This window comes from Phoxinus phoxinus (genome assembly GCF_949152265.1).
Source record: "Phoxinus phoxinus genome assembly, chromosome: 22".
In the NCBI taxonomy this organism is placed as follows: Eukaryota; Metazoa; Chordata; class Actinopteri; order Cypriniformes; family Leuciscidae; genus Phoxinus; species Phoxinus phoxinus.
This window is the reverse complement of record NC_136897.1, coordinates 21,449,302-21,464,879: the sequence shown is the minus strand read 5'-3', so window position 1 is coordinate 21,464,879 and position 15,578 is coordinate 21,449,302. Positions and strand designations below refer to the sequence as shown.

Genomic DNA, 15,578 nt, shown 5'->3' with positions numbered 1-15,578 from the left:
CTGCAGATTTTCTCTTTGAAAACTTGTCACATTTCACTCCAAAATCAAACGAATTGTAAGATTAATTTTACAACTAAGCACATTTTCCCCTAAATGTTATCTATCTATCTATCTATCTATCTATCTATCTATCTATCTATCTATCTATCTATCTATCTATCTATCTATCTATCTATCTATCTATCTATCTATTTATCAAAATTATTGACAGATGCATAAGAAAAATGTTCAATAAAAAGTACAAAATAAAAATTCATATAATAAAATATTTTTTTATTATTAAAAACAAATAGGAAGAAAATAGAAACACAATACCTGGCATCACAGTTTCCACAAAAATATTAAGCAGCACAACTATTTTCAACATTAATAATAAGAAATGTTACTTGAGCACCAAATCAGCATATTAGAATGATTTCTGAAGGATCATGTGACACGGAAAATTCCATTTTAAAATGTATTAAAATAGAAAACTGTTATTTTAAATTGCAAGTTTTTACGTTTTAATCAAATAAATTCATCCTTGGTGAGCATTAGAGACTTAAAAGAAACATAAAAGAAAAAAAAATATTTTGAATGATAATGTACATTTAAATCAGCATAATTTAATGGTAACAAAAAGTACTTTAAAATAATAATTATTAAAATAAACCATTTTTTTTGTAATAAATTATATATCATGCGATTTGGAATGCATGCGATCATTTCACATTTTTGCATTTTTTATTACAATGAGAATTTGGAAGGAAATGTGCTTAAATGTCTTGAAAATGATTTCTTTTTTCCTTATTTGGATTTCCAAGCTAAATATGAACTGGACATGTTCTTTACAAGTTTCATAAGATTCACCCATTTATTGACGGAGCTGTTTTTGCAGCTTGACAATATTTATTCCTTTCTGTCTTTCTCTCACCACCTCTTCAAAATCAGACACATTCGCTAGTAAAGTGGCAGCCACCCAGGACCAGTACGCTGACGCCTCCATCGGCAACGTGACGGGCAGCAATGCTGTGAACGTCTTTCTGGGCATCGGAGTGGCCTGGTCCATCGCTGCCGTATACCACCAGGCAAAGGGCGAGTACTTCCGCGTGGAGGCCGGCACGCTGGCGTTCTCCGTCACCCTTTTCACCATCTTTGCCTTCATCTGTGTCGCCGTCCTCATGTACCGCCGCAGGCCCGAGATCGGGGGGGAACTCGGTGGCCCGCGGACTCCCAAAATCCTGACCACAACGTTGTTTTTCAGTCTCTGGCTGATGTACATCATCTTGTCCTCCATGGAGGCCTATTGCATCATCAAGGGTTTCTAAATCAGGCACGAGATGATGCCGCAGACAGGATTCCGTCGTTAAAATCCTCGTGAAAAGGAGGAAAGGGTTCAAAAAAGGGGTTCAAAGCATCCGCGGAGGTCTGCGGGTGTTTTATTGTGCGTTGTTGTGTTATCCACTGTATGTTTTGTATGTGTTTGAATACACGTGTGTTTCTGCTGTCAAGAGTATTCCAGTCTTCAAAGAAGAAAAGACAGACTAAAGAGGATTTCTAAAGCTTTTTAAAAATTTACATAGTTTTTTATTTTTATGGAAATGTTATTGATTTGGTTGACTGATTAAGTTTTGAGGCCCTTTCACACCAATAAAGATAACTATATTAGTGTCCACACCAGCGGACGATATGATATCCTTCTGTTTATTATAAGCTCGTGCTGCAGTTTTGTCGTCTGCCGCTTTAAATCGAGCTCTTAGGAGCAGGATGCATTCTGATTGGCTGTCAATGTTTTTATCGTTCATCAGCTGCACTGTAAAAAAAAATTCTTGATTTATTTTCACAACTTTTTATCTTTTGTCAAATCAACTCAGACAATTAACGTGGTTCAGATAACATGATATTTTTAGTTTCTATTTATTAAGCCAATCTTCATTGTATTAACTAAAAATATTTTTTTCAATGAACTCTAATTTTTTAGGCAACCAGGTAACTTACTTTTTTTAAATCACCAAAAAAAATTGTTGTGAAAGCGATTCCAATCATATTGTTTCTCTGTGCCGTTATAGTTGTGGTGTGGGCTCTGCTATTCTTTTACTTTTATAATTATAACTATCGTTATTGTTACAGTTATCGTCCTTGGTGTGAATGGGCCTTTACACTGAAATCTGTATACATGACAACAGCAGATTCAGTTTGATTCAAATGACGTCTAAAATTCCAATGCAATCTAAGATGTCATTTGGCAAAATGGTACAAAATCGAATGACCTTTGAGTAACAATTTGTTACTCTCCATCCAGTGGTCACACAACCACATTTGAAATCTCATTCATATTCTTAAAACATTTTGCAGTTCAATAAGCAGAAATCATTGTGTAAACGAACTCAATATCTGTGGTTAAAGATGAAAATAGTGCATATCTGCAAGGAACACTTTTTGGACCTACAAACGGGTGTTTTAAACAACAAACGATGTCAAGAGACTTTTTTTCCTTCAGATTTTAATGCATAAAAGTGTGGATTTGTGAGTATTATAAGTCTTTGACTTGATTTTATTTGAGATTTACATAATTCAGTGTGTTCAATGTTTTCAAGTAACCTAAAATAGATTTAGAGAAAAACACTGTGCCACCTTCCAGCCTGGTTACATGGGACAGTGTCTCTCAGCTCAACTCCACAGACTCTCATATAGGACTCTCATATAGGAGCCAGTTACTGAGGACAGTTGAAAATAATATTAAATGTATTGCAATACTTTGTGTGTGTCCGAACTTGTATATTATGTTTTTTTTTGTTTTTTTTTTCATGAACTCTGAGACATTTCTAGTGCAGATATCAGTAGTTTTAGTACATACAATCAAATCGTATTGTCTAAGTCAAAAAAGAAAGAAAATACTTTGACTTTGTAAAAGCAAGTTCAGAATCTGTTTTAATTCTTTTGGATACTATGTGGAATGCATGTTGTCTCTCCTGTTTTGTGACTTCTCCCTTTATGAAGAAAGGTTGTTTTGTTGTTGTTGTAAATCACAGTACAACACATGTAGCCTATGATAGTAAGTCAACTGAGACACTGGGGATATGAACTTATTGTATATAGTGTTCAGTCTTCTAATTGAAAATGCAGGATATATGACTATTTTTACCCATTTGAGGACACGAGTGCACTGGTAAAAGCTTCCTTTTTGCCACTTTTTGTTTGTTTGTTTGTTAGTCAGGCCATACACACACACACACACACACACACACACACACACACACGGGTGATGGCACTATCTACTCCAGCACGAGTCACTCGACCCCCAGCCTCATTTACAGTAGGCTACATTTCGCTGATGTTGAAGTAGTTTTCCCTCGCTTGTGCGAGTGCTCGATACTTGTAAGTTTCATTTTGATTAATGTCATCTGTATGATAATACAATCGTTTTATTTGAAACATTGTTTATGGTTTAAACAATTTGAGTTTTGTCCTTTTTTGTTTTCGTGGCATACTTGACAGAAGGGTAATGCACAATGATACCGCCCTCTTCCCCACCACAACAAAATAAAACTTTTTTTTAAATAAAACGTTTTCAGAGTTTAGACAAAGGTTTATGTGTATATTTATAATAATATGGCGCCCTCTTGTGGCAGAATAATTGAACGTCCTATTCTGCAAAAAAAAAAAACTGCCTTAAATTGTAGCCTACAATCAACTTGGATTTTTAAGTCATTTCAACTTAAATTACATTAAACGGACGTAAAAAATAATAAAAATATTGAAAAATTAACTTATTTTGATGAGCTAAAGCAATGTAAAAATATTTTGTCGTAACTTATTTTTTTACAGTGCATATCCATTTTTTTATGATGAAAATTATTCTTTACCAATGCTTCATTTTCATAAACAGGGCTGCCACACATTTTGATCATTCAAGTTTCATTAATGGTGATACTGGGATTTTAAATAAATAGAGTTTTTTTTTTACTCACAAAGAGCATTTAGTAGCTACTTTTGATACATTTAGCCCAATAATTTAGAGCTGAGCATAACTAGAACAATTTGCATGCACTATAAAGCTTTGATTTTAAGTTTTATTTTATTACATGACAATTCCAGGCCTGCAAATTACAATTTTAAACTTCCCTGGTATGTTCAGGTCAGTGTTGTTCATTAAAATAAATCTGAAATAAAATAAAATATAAATAAGGCATTAGTTTGTGCATAGTAAAACATATCTGCAACATTTATCAAGTTTACGGATAATTGTGCGTGCATTTATCCGTAAGTTAATCGGATAACTTAATCATTATTATACTAAAATCATAATAAAGTTGGCTATGTGCAAAAACAAACAAACAGATGGGCCCAGAACGCAACGTGTCTAATTACACATTAAGCATTTTCCTCCCATATAAAACCATTATAAGAACGCTTAAAGGTAGGGTAGGTCAGAATTGTCTAAAAAAAACTTTTATTCAAATTTGTTTAAACTGTCTTTATATACCAATGCATAATTAAAATGTAAGTACTCTGATAAAAAGAGTATAAAAATCGAGTGACTCTAGACCGTTTAATCTTCATTAAACACAGCTCATTAATTCCATTCACTCCCACCTAAAAACGGGTGCGCGACTGCGCGCACGTGGGCAGAGCCAGTAATAACGGCGGTAGTCATGGCGACGTCGAGTGACAGTCGCGCAAGCCAATCCTGTGATTCGTCCCGAATGGAAATAATGAGCTGTGTTTAATGAAGATAAAACGGTCTAGAGTCACTCGATTTTTATACTCTTTTTATCAGAGTACTTACATTTTAATTATGCATTGATATATATAGAAAGTTTAATCAAATTTGGTAAAAAGTTTTTATATAAATCCTACCTACCCTACCTTTAATGTGGCTTAATGCAGATTAGAATGTCCCCTTATTATATCGAAAAACTAGATATTATGTCGAAATAACAGATATGATGTCGAAATAACGAATTATTATGTCGGAATAACGAGATATTTTATCGAAATAACGGCTATTATGTCAATATATAATTATATAGGCCTATTAATTAGATTATGGATTATAATAATCCAGAAATTATTGCTATCGGGGTGATTTGGTCTTTCTTGGGGATGCTGAAGCTTCGCTAGCCCCTCGCCATGCACCCATGCCTATGCTGTGCTACAGGGAGAGTTGATGGTGAATAAAACATGTTTTGAAAAAGCTCAATTTATTGGGTCGAAACTTTTCTTGAAGCTATTGCTGGTGCTGGTGCTGCCGCAGCTTTTCTTTCGGTGACCTCCTCAACCAATGCCTTGTTCTCTCATTGGCTGTTGCTCGTCACGACACGTGACACCACAGGCTATTGAGTCGGCCGACAGCTCCAGTCCAGATATTTAGCATGCTAGATATTTGTTTGGCCTCAGCGAGGTGTCAGCGAACGTTTTAGTGTTTTCAGCTCGTTAATTTGCAAATCGGGCTCAAAATCTTGTAGTGTGAAAGACATAGATGAAAGACTTGAAACGTGTAGCCTACTTGAAATGAAGTACTAAAATGACTAAAACTAAAATAAAAATAAATTAAAGTTAAATATATATAGCCTATATATATATATATAGATAGCCATAGCCTATATTTAGTCCAGTATGGTCCTGTATATACACAGGACCATGGCACTCAAAATAAATTGGGTATCAAAATTGAACCCCCCCCCCCCCCCCCCCCCCCAATTGTATTCATAATATAGGCTATCATCAACACATTTGCTACACTAATTATTTTTAGCTTCAGTTTTGCTCATTATAAACTGCTTTTCTTGAATAATACATCATAGCCAATAGCTAGCCTATGTGAGGTGAGATGAATGGCATTGTTTAATATTTCTGCACAGGTGGCCTAGTATTCTTCCTGAAAAAGAGAAAGCAGAAAACATGCTGGCACTGCTTAAAACAAGTCACCATATGTGTGACAAAAAGAATAGCACGTATAACAAGCCGAAATACTGCTGAAGTTCACACGAAAAAGTTTGGTTTCTTCATAGACCTTTATTTCATCATTATGATATTTTATTTACGATACACGTTCAGAAACACAGTAGAAGTGTTGAGGCAAACAGTACAGTTTCAGGGCTATGTTACTGTTTTTGTGGCTCAGTTTGGAAAACAACATCCTGCAGTTAATATAATCCTCGTCGCTTCATATTAGCGTTGCTTCGTAGAAGTGAAGGATTTGTATTTTCAGCAATGACGTGACGTCATGAGAGGCCTTTCATGAGCGAGGCTGGTATTCGAGAGCATCCACTTTAAGCATGCTGCCATGTTACGATTGCGTTCGAGTTCGGGAATCTTCAGAGACATTTCATCCAATCACGAAATTGCATATCCACATCTTAGATCTCAAGACTTCTCTTTGATCTTTTTGAATATCGGCCACCAGCTGTTACCCAGAGGTGATATAGGCTATATGCAATCATGCCTTTATACATTTGTCTGATGTGGTGACATGAAGCGTCCTGTTCATCCCTGATTGAATTCTTTAGCTGTTTTTTAATTTGAAATGTCAGCTTTCATTTTTTTGAGCCAATGGTTAGTCGACTTGTATCCATTTGCACGTGGTTGGGAAACCAAAACATATGCTTTAATCACATAATAAAAAAATAATACTGACCATGATCAGAGCAATCATTTGAATTTCAGATGGTTTGCATAAAAAACTGTGGCTCAGATCCTAAGTGTCACCTGATCCAGAGAATGACTGCATCACAACAACCCCAAAAACATACACATACCCATTTCAAATCAAAGGTTTTGATCGCTATATTCACACATACTGTATATTTGTGTGTATTTTCTTTTTTTTTACGTGTGTGAGATTTGTAAGCAAATGTGTGTAGAAGACACACAGGAAATCCAACAGTCTTGTCTTTCGTTCTGTATAACATCAACACAATCTCATAAGAGCAGGGATCAGAAATCTACAAGACATTCAAAACTGCTCCATACAGCATGAAGTCCCACTTGAATCTGTTTTCCTAAAGCGCCAAGTGCTGATTAATGTTTTGCCGAGTCCTCCAGGCCACAGGGGGCGCTCATACAGATGACTCCCTTGCCGTTTTGGAGCGAAGAGCCTTTGTGCGGCTCAAGAAGGGATAAGTTGTGCAGATACAGCCTGACGCCACTGTTAGGCCCAGACTGACCCATGCACAGAAGATGGACCATCCGTACCCGTGGTCTACGTCACCGGGCAGACCGTAGATGAAAGGAGGGTTCCTGGATAGGTCGTATGAGACACTGGCTGCGTAGGTGCACAGTGAGATTGTGCAAAAGATTCCTGTGGGAAAGAAGAACCTTTGAGGTTACTGATCCAACACACATGAGAAGAAGAAAAACAAACATCTGAACTCTTCAACTCATGTGATATAAAAAGAGTGAGAGAGAGGAATTATAATTGGAGGAATTATTGTTTATTTATGTAATGCAGTGATAGCTCAATGAGGGTTGTTTGTTTTAGTGATTATTCAAATCAATCAGTTAACAATTTCTTAATTTTTATTAAAAATGATTATTGGTTTTTAGTACTTTTAACTTACTGTTTTTTGAATACTATAAATTCGGACATACTACTCTTTTGGTTTACTGTTTTTTTTTTTTTTGTATACTAGTATAAGTATGGAAGTAGGCATATTGTATTTAGACACAGCGAATTTTTAATTTTAGACACGCTTTTTTTAGTCTGCTTTTCCAAATAGTTATGTTTTTGCCTTTATTAGATAGAAGAGTGTAGAGAAGACATGAAGCAATGGGAGGAGAGAGGGGAACAGGACCAGGAAAGGACCTCGAGCTGGGACCGCTGCAGATGTCCACAAGGCTATGGCCACATTTCTGAAGGATGTCCGAATAGTATTGGAAAAAACAGTAGGCGAAAAGTCCCTGAATAACCTACAGTACTACTTATGGCGAGATTCTGAAGTGCACATTCATGGACACTTTACTATCCTGTGAGGCCGCGGGAGGGGATTTATGAATGGAAGTGAAGCGACGCAACTGACGCTGGTTGTTCACGTGACAGTAACAACATGGCGGATGTAGTACGTCCAAATTTGATCAATATTACCCATATTCATACTATATTATCATAGACCGTATTTTTTAACAGTCGCAAAGTAAATTCAAATGTAGTACCGTACACAATTTCAGACACAGCGCACTATCCGCCATGTTGTTACTGTCACGTGACCAGCGTCAGTTGCGTCGCTTCACTGCCATTCAACCTCATCCCGCCAAATCATCTCCTGTGGCGTCATGGGATAGTAAAGTGACCATTGAATGCGTCACAAAGTAATTACTTATTCAAGACAGTATGCCTGTTTTGGATGCAACCAGACACCTCCTGAATTCCTGTAAAAGTTTTGAACGAATCAGTTGAAATTCACTTACAAAAACATTTATTTACTGATTTAATGATGTGACCTGCGGAAAGAGTCACTGAAAAATCTCCACTACTAATATACATCTACATATAATTTATACATGGATACATAATATATATATTTCTTGTCTTGCTCACACACACACGTGCACATATATATATATATGTATATATATATATATATATATATAGCAACAAGACAAGGGAAGTAAGACAGAAGGAGAGACGTGGGAGAATGAACAAGGTAGACAACAACTTGGAAAGGAAAGAGAACCACCTACGAGAAAGCTTGCGACTTGGCAAAACGAGTAACAAGTATCCAAGGAAAAAGAGGAGAAAGTTAATAAGTCCGAATAAGCAGAATTGTTTACCTGCCATGAGGAACAGGAGTCCAGACACATGCTGGGTGAGGCTTTCCTCCCAGAAAAATCCCACGGCGGCCACAATGCTTCCACACAGCATTACAGCAGCAGCCATGCCCAAGAACCCTGCCGTGATGCGCCGCAGATCTGAACACCACAGAAAAACACACTGTTTCCATGACTACCACCCACTTAGCCAACAACTCACACTATACAGCTATGGGTAACACCTTATTATTAGGAACTTTCACTGAGCTGTGTGGGATCAGTCGCTTCTGGTTCCATGCATGCAAAGTTTTGGAGCTGCTGATCAATGCAGATATTGATTCAGTAAGTTTTATTTGGAGGTATATCACATTAAATCACATTATAGAATCTGATTGGGACTCATGCATGGAGGAAGAAAAGCTTAATTAGGAGGCATTTTAACGAGGGCTGTAATTAAGGCTTGCAAGCTCCCTTGAGACTTGCCCCGTTACAACATCACAAGAGCTAATAACATTCCTTCCAACAGAAAATTACATTTGACCAAGTTTGTGTACACAAAACAGTACCGTGGGGCACATAATCTTATCATGGAGATGCAAGAAAAGGTTATGATGATTGCATATTAATGACAGGAAATGCAATAACCGCATTAGCACAAAACACATGAGCTGTATTCTTATTGTGGAAAGGAACAATAGCACCCAATGGCATGTCTATCTTATAATTTAAGGGATCGAATATAATTTAATTCAATAGCCAGTACCTTTAGTTAAAGTCACACTTGTGTACCCATATTTGCTATTGCTAACTGATGGGATTCTAGAGAGCATTTGATTGGTTGAGAGCATTTCATTGGTTTTTGGGCAGTTTTTCCAGAAGAGAAAAACTGAATAAATATACACTAACGTTTTATGGGTAAAAAAGAAAACATAATCACTTTTAGAAGAAAAGGTTCTATATTCTGTCAGGTGTTTAATCGTTCCCATCATGGAGTCATTTTACGTGGATTTAGTTTTAATTCATTCATTTTGATTTAATTATTTTTTTATTTTGATAAAATGTAATGAATTAAACATACTTTATCACTATATATTTTTTTTAAATAACCCGTTAAACATGAAAGTATAATGTAATAATTTAATTATTTATTATTGAGTTAAGAACCCCATTTGAATCTTTTTTCTAAGAGTGTAGGAAGCACATATTATAGAAAAGGTTAACATTATAATAGGCCTGTTTTTATTTTCCACCCCATAAATATCAATTAATGAAAATTAAATACATTGATTATATTGAGTTTATTAATCTGTTATATTTTGTAAAAAAGTGATTAGTTGACTTAACTTAAAAAAAGTGATGAAACCCGTTGCCTTAAGTAAGTAAACTTAATGCGTAATTGAACAAAATAATTGATGTGGAATTGTCAAGTTCACATTACTTAATTTTTTCAATTTCGCATGAAGTTTATTACCGAATAATTTTAAGGCAACGGGTTTACTCACTTTTTTAAGTTAAGTCAACTGATCTCTTTTTACAGTGTGCTAATACCAAATAACATGTTAATTTCCTGTCAAATAAATGTTTTTATCTTATAAAAATCCAGATCCTCAGTATGGTCCTTCACAACTTCATGTATACAATGTGCATTGACAATATGCACAATATAAATACATGTAACTGAATTTAGTAGAATCATAAATCATTGTCAGAGCAAATACTTCCACTGCAGGCGTCCTTCCCATCATCCTTCGGTATTTTTATATATATTGCACTGCACAGTTTTCCCTATGCAAAGCACACATAACTTCAGCTTGCATGCACTGCTTAACATTCAACGCATATCAAGAGCTACACAAGGCAGCGAGGAAGCTTTGGGAGACTTACGTAAGAGGTGCCACTCGTCCTGCTGTATGGTCCTTGTCAGGTTGAGAGGGATGTTCCTGAGTCTAATGGGTTGGGAGAAATGGTACTTGACAGATGTGCATCGTTCTGCAATACCTGCACAGGGATCACACACTCGTTTAGGACAAACTCTGCCCTTCAGATGCAGCTTTGTAAAGGTCTTACCAATGAAATCCCTCCCAAATCTCCTGGCATGTGATACTATTGTTCATAAGAAACACCTTCTTGCTTCACCTTCAAATCCTTGCAGTGCACTAATCTCCGCTACTTTATTGGTTTTGTTTGTCTTTCCCTGGACGTTCCAGCGCCGGGCCAAGAGCGAGTGTAGAGCCAAGCACTGCTGAAACACCGCCTCCCCGACAGAGTGACCTTCTGTCATTATTTCCGCCTGGGTTCACACCATACCCCACAGATTTGGCAGGCGTTGTGAGCTGAGTAAAGACTGCAGTAATCATGCAGCGAGCTTGAGATGCATAGTAAAGTAGGAAGACACTGTCTGGGTTACGGTCAGCTACATGACACTTGAAAAATGAATTCAGTGAAATTGAAATGACTACGTTTAATTCAGAGCCAAGCCAGTGAGAAACCTCGGAAAAAAGGCTAGATGTGCACTTCTGTATTCGCTAATGAATTCAACTCTGTATAGGTTTTATCACAGGGATATTAAGTTGCAGCCATGTACTTATATTCCCAACCTGTTAACCAGTTTCCCATGTCTTTGCCTATCGTGATTATTACTGCCTAAGGTTTTTGTCAGAGATTTATTTTAAAGATTGCTCTCACAAACAGCACTTTCTATCTAATAAAACATTTTGAAATATATATTTTTAACACACACACACACACACACACACACACACACACACACACACACACACACACACACACACACACACACACACACACACACACACACACACACACACACACACACACATATGTAGGCCTATATATATATATATATATATACTTATATATATTTTATAGAATAAAGATTTATTTAAATAATTTAATTTTGTATATTTGTGTGTATATACACACATATTATTAGAACAATATGTTAGAACCATGTAAAATAAATTTGCTTCTCTTTGTTCTAGCATATATTACTGTAAACAAGCCATCTTATAATAAATATATATATATATATATATATATATATATATATATATATATATATATATATTACATATGCCTATAGATAGTTTTTAAAAAATACAGTATTTAAAAAATGCTGATCTGGAAGTATGTGGGTTGTAATCATACTAATATTGTCATGAAATGGAATAATTATTATTTTATAATAAAGTGTACTCCTAAATATTGTAAATGTTACTAACATCAAACATCAAGTCACAACTGAGGAGCAGAAATAAAGGGAATTTTGATCTTCCGGTTGGCATTGTGATCTGATGAGAAGCTCTTGAGTGCCTTTCTTCTTTGATGGGCTGATTCGGGGACTCACAGTAATAGACTGTGGCACAAATCAAAGCCTGGGTGCTGAAGGTCAAGTGATCTGTGGCTTTGGGCTTGATTTAAATGCAAGGTGGCACACAGCTTCCGCTTTTAATCTTGACATGATCAGATCTCTGTAATCTGTATTGACTATGAATCATCATCACTCATTTCCAGTGCTTTTTTTTCCACCTTGAGACTTTCATTTCTTTCAAAGGAAACTTTTGCGAAACAGCTGGCTTGGTTGGCAATTTAATAAAGTTTTGTTCTGTTGAGATCTATCATGCATGAAATTGATTTGCAGAAAGTGCCTTTGCAGTAAAATAAACAGGTCAAGAGAGAGAGACAAAAAATGTCAGGCACTAGTGTCAGCAAAAAGTCCATTAAGCTTAAGTTTGGATAAGTGTCAGAACAAAAAGGATTAAATCGATATTTCTTCCAGGAAACGAGTATGCATAAGCAGCTATATTCATCCACACTCACCTATGTTTTTGACGCAACACACCATGCAGACCATCATCATCATCATCATCATTCACAAACACAAAGCCTGCACACTCAAAAGCGTCTATCACACAGTCAGAACGACCGATGGCAATGGCAAGGAATTAACAATTCGATCACTTAATATTAACCATCCATCCCTCCCCCCACAAAAAACACTTTTTTATATTCACTCTGTTTTTCTCTTTATAGAGCCGGCATAATTAGGCAGTGCAATCCTAACATTTTATAATAAATAAATAAATAAAAAAACACATTAATTTATTAATGCACTATAGGTAGGCTACTTGTCACAATAAGATTCAGATATAGTGCATCTTTAAATGCAAGTTATCAAATACGTTAAATAATCAGTCAGAAGCTGCACTGCACTGATTTAAACGTCACGATTCTTGAGTAACAATTTCGGATTGAAGCTAATAGCGTGTTCTTATTCGCTGAAAAGAACCTCTCATAAGAATCATTTGTTCTGACTTCTGTGGTCGCGCTCTCTGTTTCATACTCTGAAAAGAAACGGCTCATCAGAATCATTCGTTCAGGAATCGAACTACACTAGTGCCGCTGTATGTTTTGATTCAACTAAAAAGAACCGACTCATAAGAGTCATGCGTTCGAGAATCGGATAACACTAGTCGCGCGTGTTTCGCGCTGTAGATTCAATGCAGAAAACACTGTCAGGTTATTGTAGCTGTAGAAAGAATACAGATTTGAGAACCCTAACAGAACTGAACTTCATCAATATTGTTCGTTTCTGGTATGATAGCTATAAAAATATATATTTTTTGCGTTTAAATTAACTTTCCACCCAGGTCTTACCCTTAAAAACGAGTTTGTCAATATCCCCGTCCATTCCCTGGAAGTAGCATTTTCTCCAAAGTCCAAAGTAGGTGGAGAAGAGCGGGCGCCCGCACTCCGTCTCCAAAATGCCCATGCCCAAAATCGCCCTCCAGTTCTCCAACAGTTCCTCTTCTCGACTCCCTACATGGATGGGCTTCATGGGAGCCAGGTTACGCTTCGCATTCCCACTGTCCACCAAAGGCAGGTGATAGATGGGCATCTCCCGGTTCTTCTGATCGTTGGACTCCGAGCCGTACTGGTCGCAGTTCTCCTTGTGTCTCCTGGTGTCGGTTTCGTACCAGTGGTCGGTAAAGATCGCCGTGACCAGCAGCATGAGCGCGAGCAGGCTCATGGACAAGCTGATCGCCGTTACAAGAGCCCGTTTCTCCATGTCTCCAACATCCGCGCAACTCACTCAGTCATCTCTCACATGAAGCGTACTTTCCTCGCCTTATTCCGGGACAATGCGCCGCTTTGAGCAGCGATCTGTCATTACAGGTGAATGAGCGGAGTGTGTCTGCGCGTGCGGTACTGTGGGCATCTGTATGGGATGCGCGATGGTCGTCCGTGCGTGTGTGTTTACCTGCACTCCGTTCGTCGTTTGTACATCTTCCTTTATCCGCAGTAGCCGCTTGTCTTACTTTCCTTTTCCTGAAAAGGATGATGCATCCACGTAGACCAAGATTTCATCGTGCAACTGAACGCGCGTGTGGGAATGTCAAGGTTGTCGCGCGCCTGCTGTGCCAACAATAGCTATGGGTGTGTCAAGGATACAGGCGAGGCGGTTTCCTGCAAGCGCGCGACTGAACTGTTATGATGATGATGATGATGGTGATGATGATGGTGACTACAGTTTGATCAGGCAAACATCAATGCAGCAGAAGACCATTATGCAAAGGAAAAAAACTAATTAAGAACTTGATTAGACGGCAAAATATTCTGAATAAATGTTTTCCAGTAGCTATGTTCTAACAAACAATAGCTATTTTAGGGTCAATGTCTGATATGATACAAATTATCAATATTTTAATGCAATAGGCTACTTGCATCCATTTAATAACATTATTGCCAACCATCTTTTACAAGTAGTTTGATTTATATATAAAAAAAAATGCTTCCCTTGTCCCTCGAATACATGAGTTTACACAATATTTGGGAATGAAGAGGTTTTTATTTAGTTACTCCGTTAGACCTGAACAAATTATGACTTTCATAACAAGGTCAAAATACTCATAAAAATAAAGGTTAGAATGGGTGTTGGGAGTATAGGGCGTAACAGTAATGTCATAAAATGACAATTTTTGAGTTCCCCAAATAATCTTTCTGTGAACAGCTCTTAAAAAAAATTTTTTTCTTAGTGTGAAGAACATTTTAATAATCTAAAGAACCATGTTCCACATTCCTTTTTGTGGAATGAAAAGCTTCCATTAATGTTAAAGTTTCTTCATCGAACCATTAAAGGTTGTGTAGGTAAGAATTGTCTAAAGAACTTTTTTTCAAATTGGCTTAAACTGTCTTTATATACCTATACATAATTAAAATAAGTACTTTGAAAAAGAGAGTATAAAAATTGAGTGACTCTAGTGTATTTAATCTTCAAAAAACACAGCTCATTAATTCCATTCGGGACGAAACAAGTGATTGGCTTGCGCGACTGTCACTCTCCGTCGCCATGACTACCGCTGCTATTATTGGCTCTGCCCACGTGCGCGCAGTCGCGCACCCGTTTTTAGGTGGGAGTGAATGTAATTAATGAGCTGTGTTTATTGAAGATTAAATACACTAGAGTCACTCAGTTTTTTATACTCTCTATTTCAGAGTACTTGCATTTTAATTATGTATTGGTATATAAAGACAGTTTAAACAAATTTGAATAAAAGTTTTTTTAGACAATTCTGACCTACCCTACCTTTAAAGGAGAACTCCGGTCAATTTTAACATTGAGCTAAATTTTTAGTAAATTTGGAGTGCTGCCAATACAGAGAACAACGAAAAAAATCGGTGTTGCCTACACTGTGTTATCCTATTTTTAAAATTTGCACCCTATTGACTTGAATGGGGCAAGTTTTAAACCTGCTTTTATCCTCTTAACATATTTGATGTGTCATACAAGTGCCCAGCCATGTTGAGTGATTCCTTAAGAGTGAACA

At 36.8% G+C, this 15,578-nt stretch overlaps 2 protein-coding genes across 12 annotated transcripts in view; one reads left to right on the top strand and one right to left on the bottom strand.

Annotated features, from left to right (window-relative positions):
• slc8a1a (solute carrier family 8 member 1a) overlaps positions 1 to 3,592 on the top strand; it is a 42,852-nt gene extending 39,260 nt beyond the window's left edge. For all 10 annotated transcript variants that reach the window (XM_079598014.1, XM_079598012.1, XM_079598011.1 and 7 more), the window contains one exon: positions 931 to 3,592. In XM_079598014.1, coding sequence (XP_079454140.1) covers positions 931 to 1,307 — 377 coding nt within the window. In that variant the 3' untranslated portion in view covers positions 1,308 to 3,592. The remainder of the gene's footprint in view (positions 1 to 930) is intronic.
• Positions 3,593 to 5,980: 2,388 nt separating this feature from the next.
• tmem178a (transmembrane protein 178a) lies at positions 5,981 to 14,233 on the bottom strand. Of its 2 annotated transcripts, none has more exons than XM_079596744.1 (4): positions 13,408 to 14,233; positions 10,615 to 10,728; positions 8,752 to 8,889; positions 5,981 to 7,282 (listed from the first exon to the last, which is right to left on the bottom strand). In XM_079596744.1, exons 1-4 carry the CDS (start codon positions 13,817 to 13,819, stop codon positions 7,041 to 7,043), a joined length of 906 nt encoding a protein of 301 aa, XP_079452870.1. In that variant the 5' UTR covers positions 13,820 to 14,233; the 3' UTR covers positions 5,981 to 7,040. The 2 variants fall into 2 exon arrangements, with proteins under 2 accessions (XP_079452870.1, XP_079452871.1); XM_079596745.1 differs by lacking the exon at positions 13,408 to 14,233 and adding an exon at positions 12,571 to 12,674.
• Between the last annotated feature and the right edge of the window lie 1,345 nt (positions 14,234 to 15,578).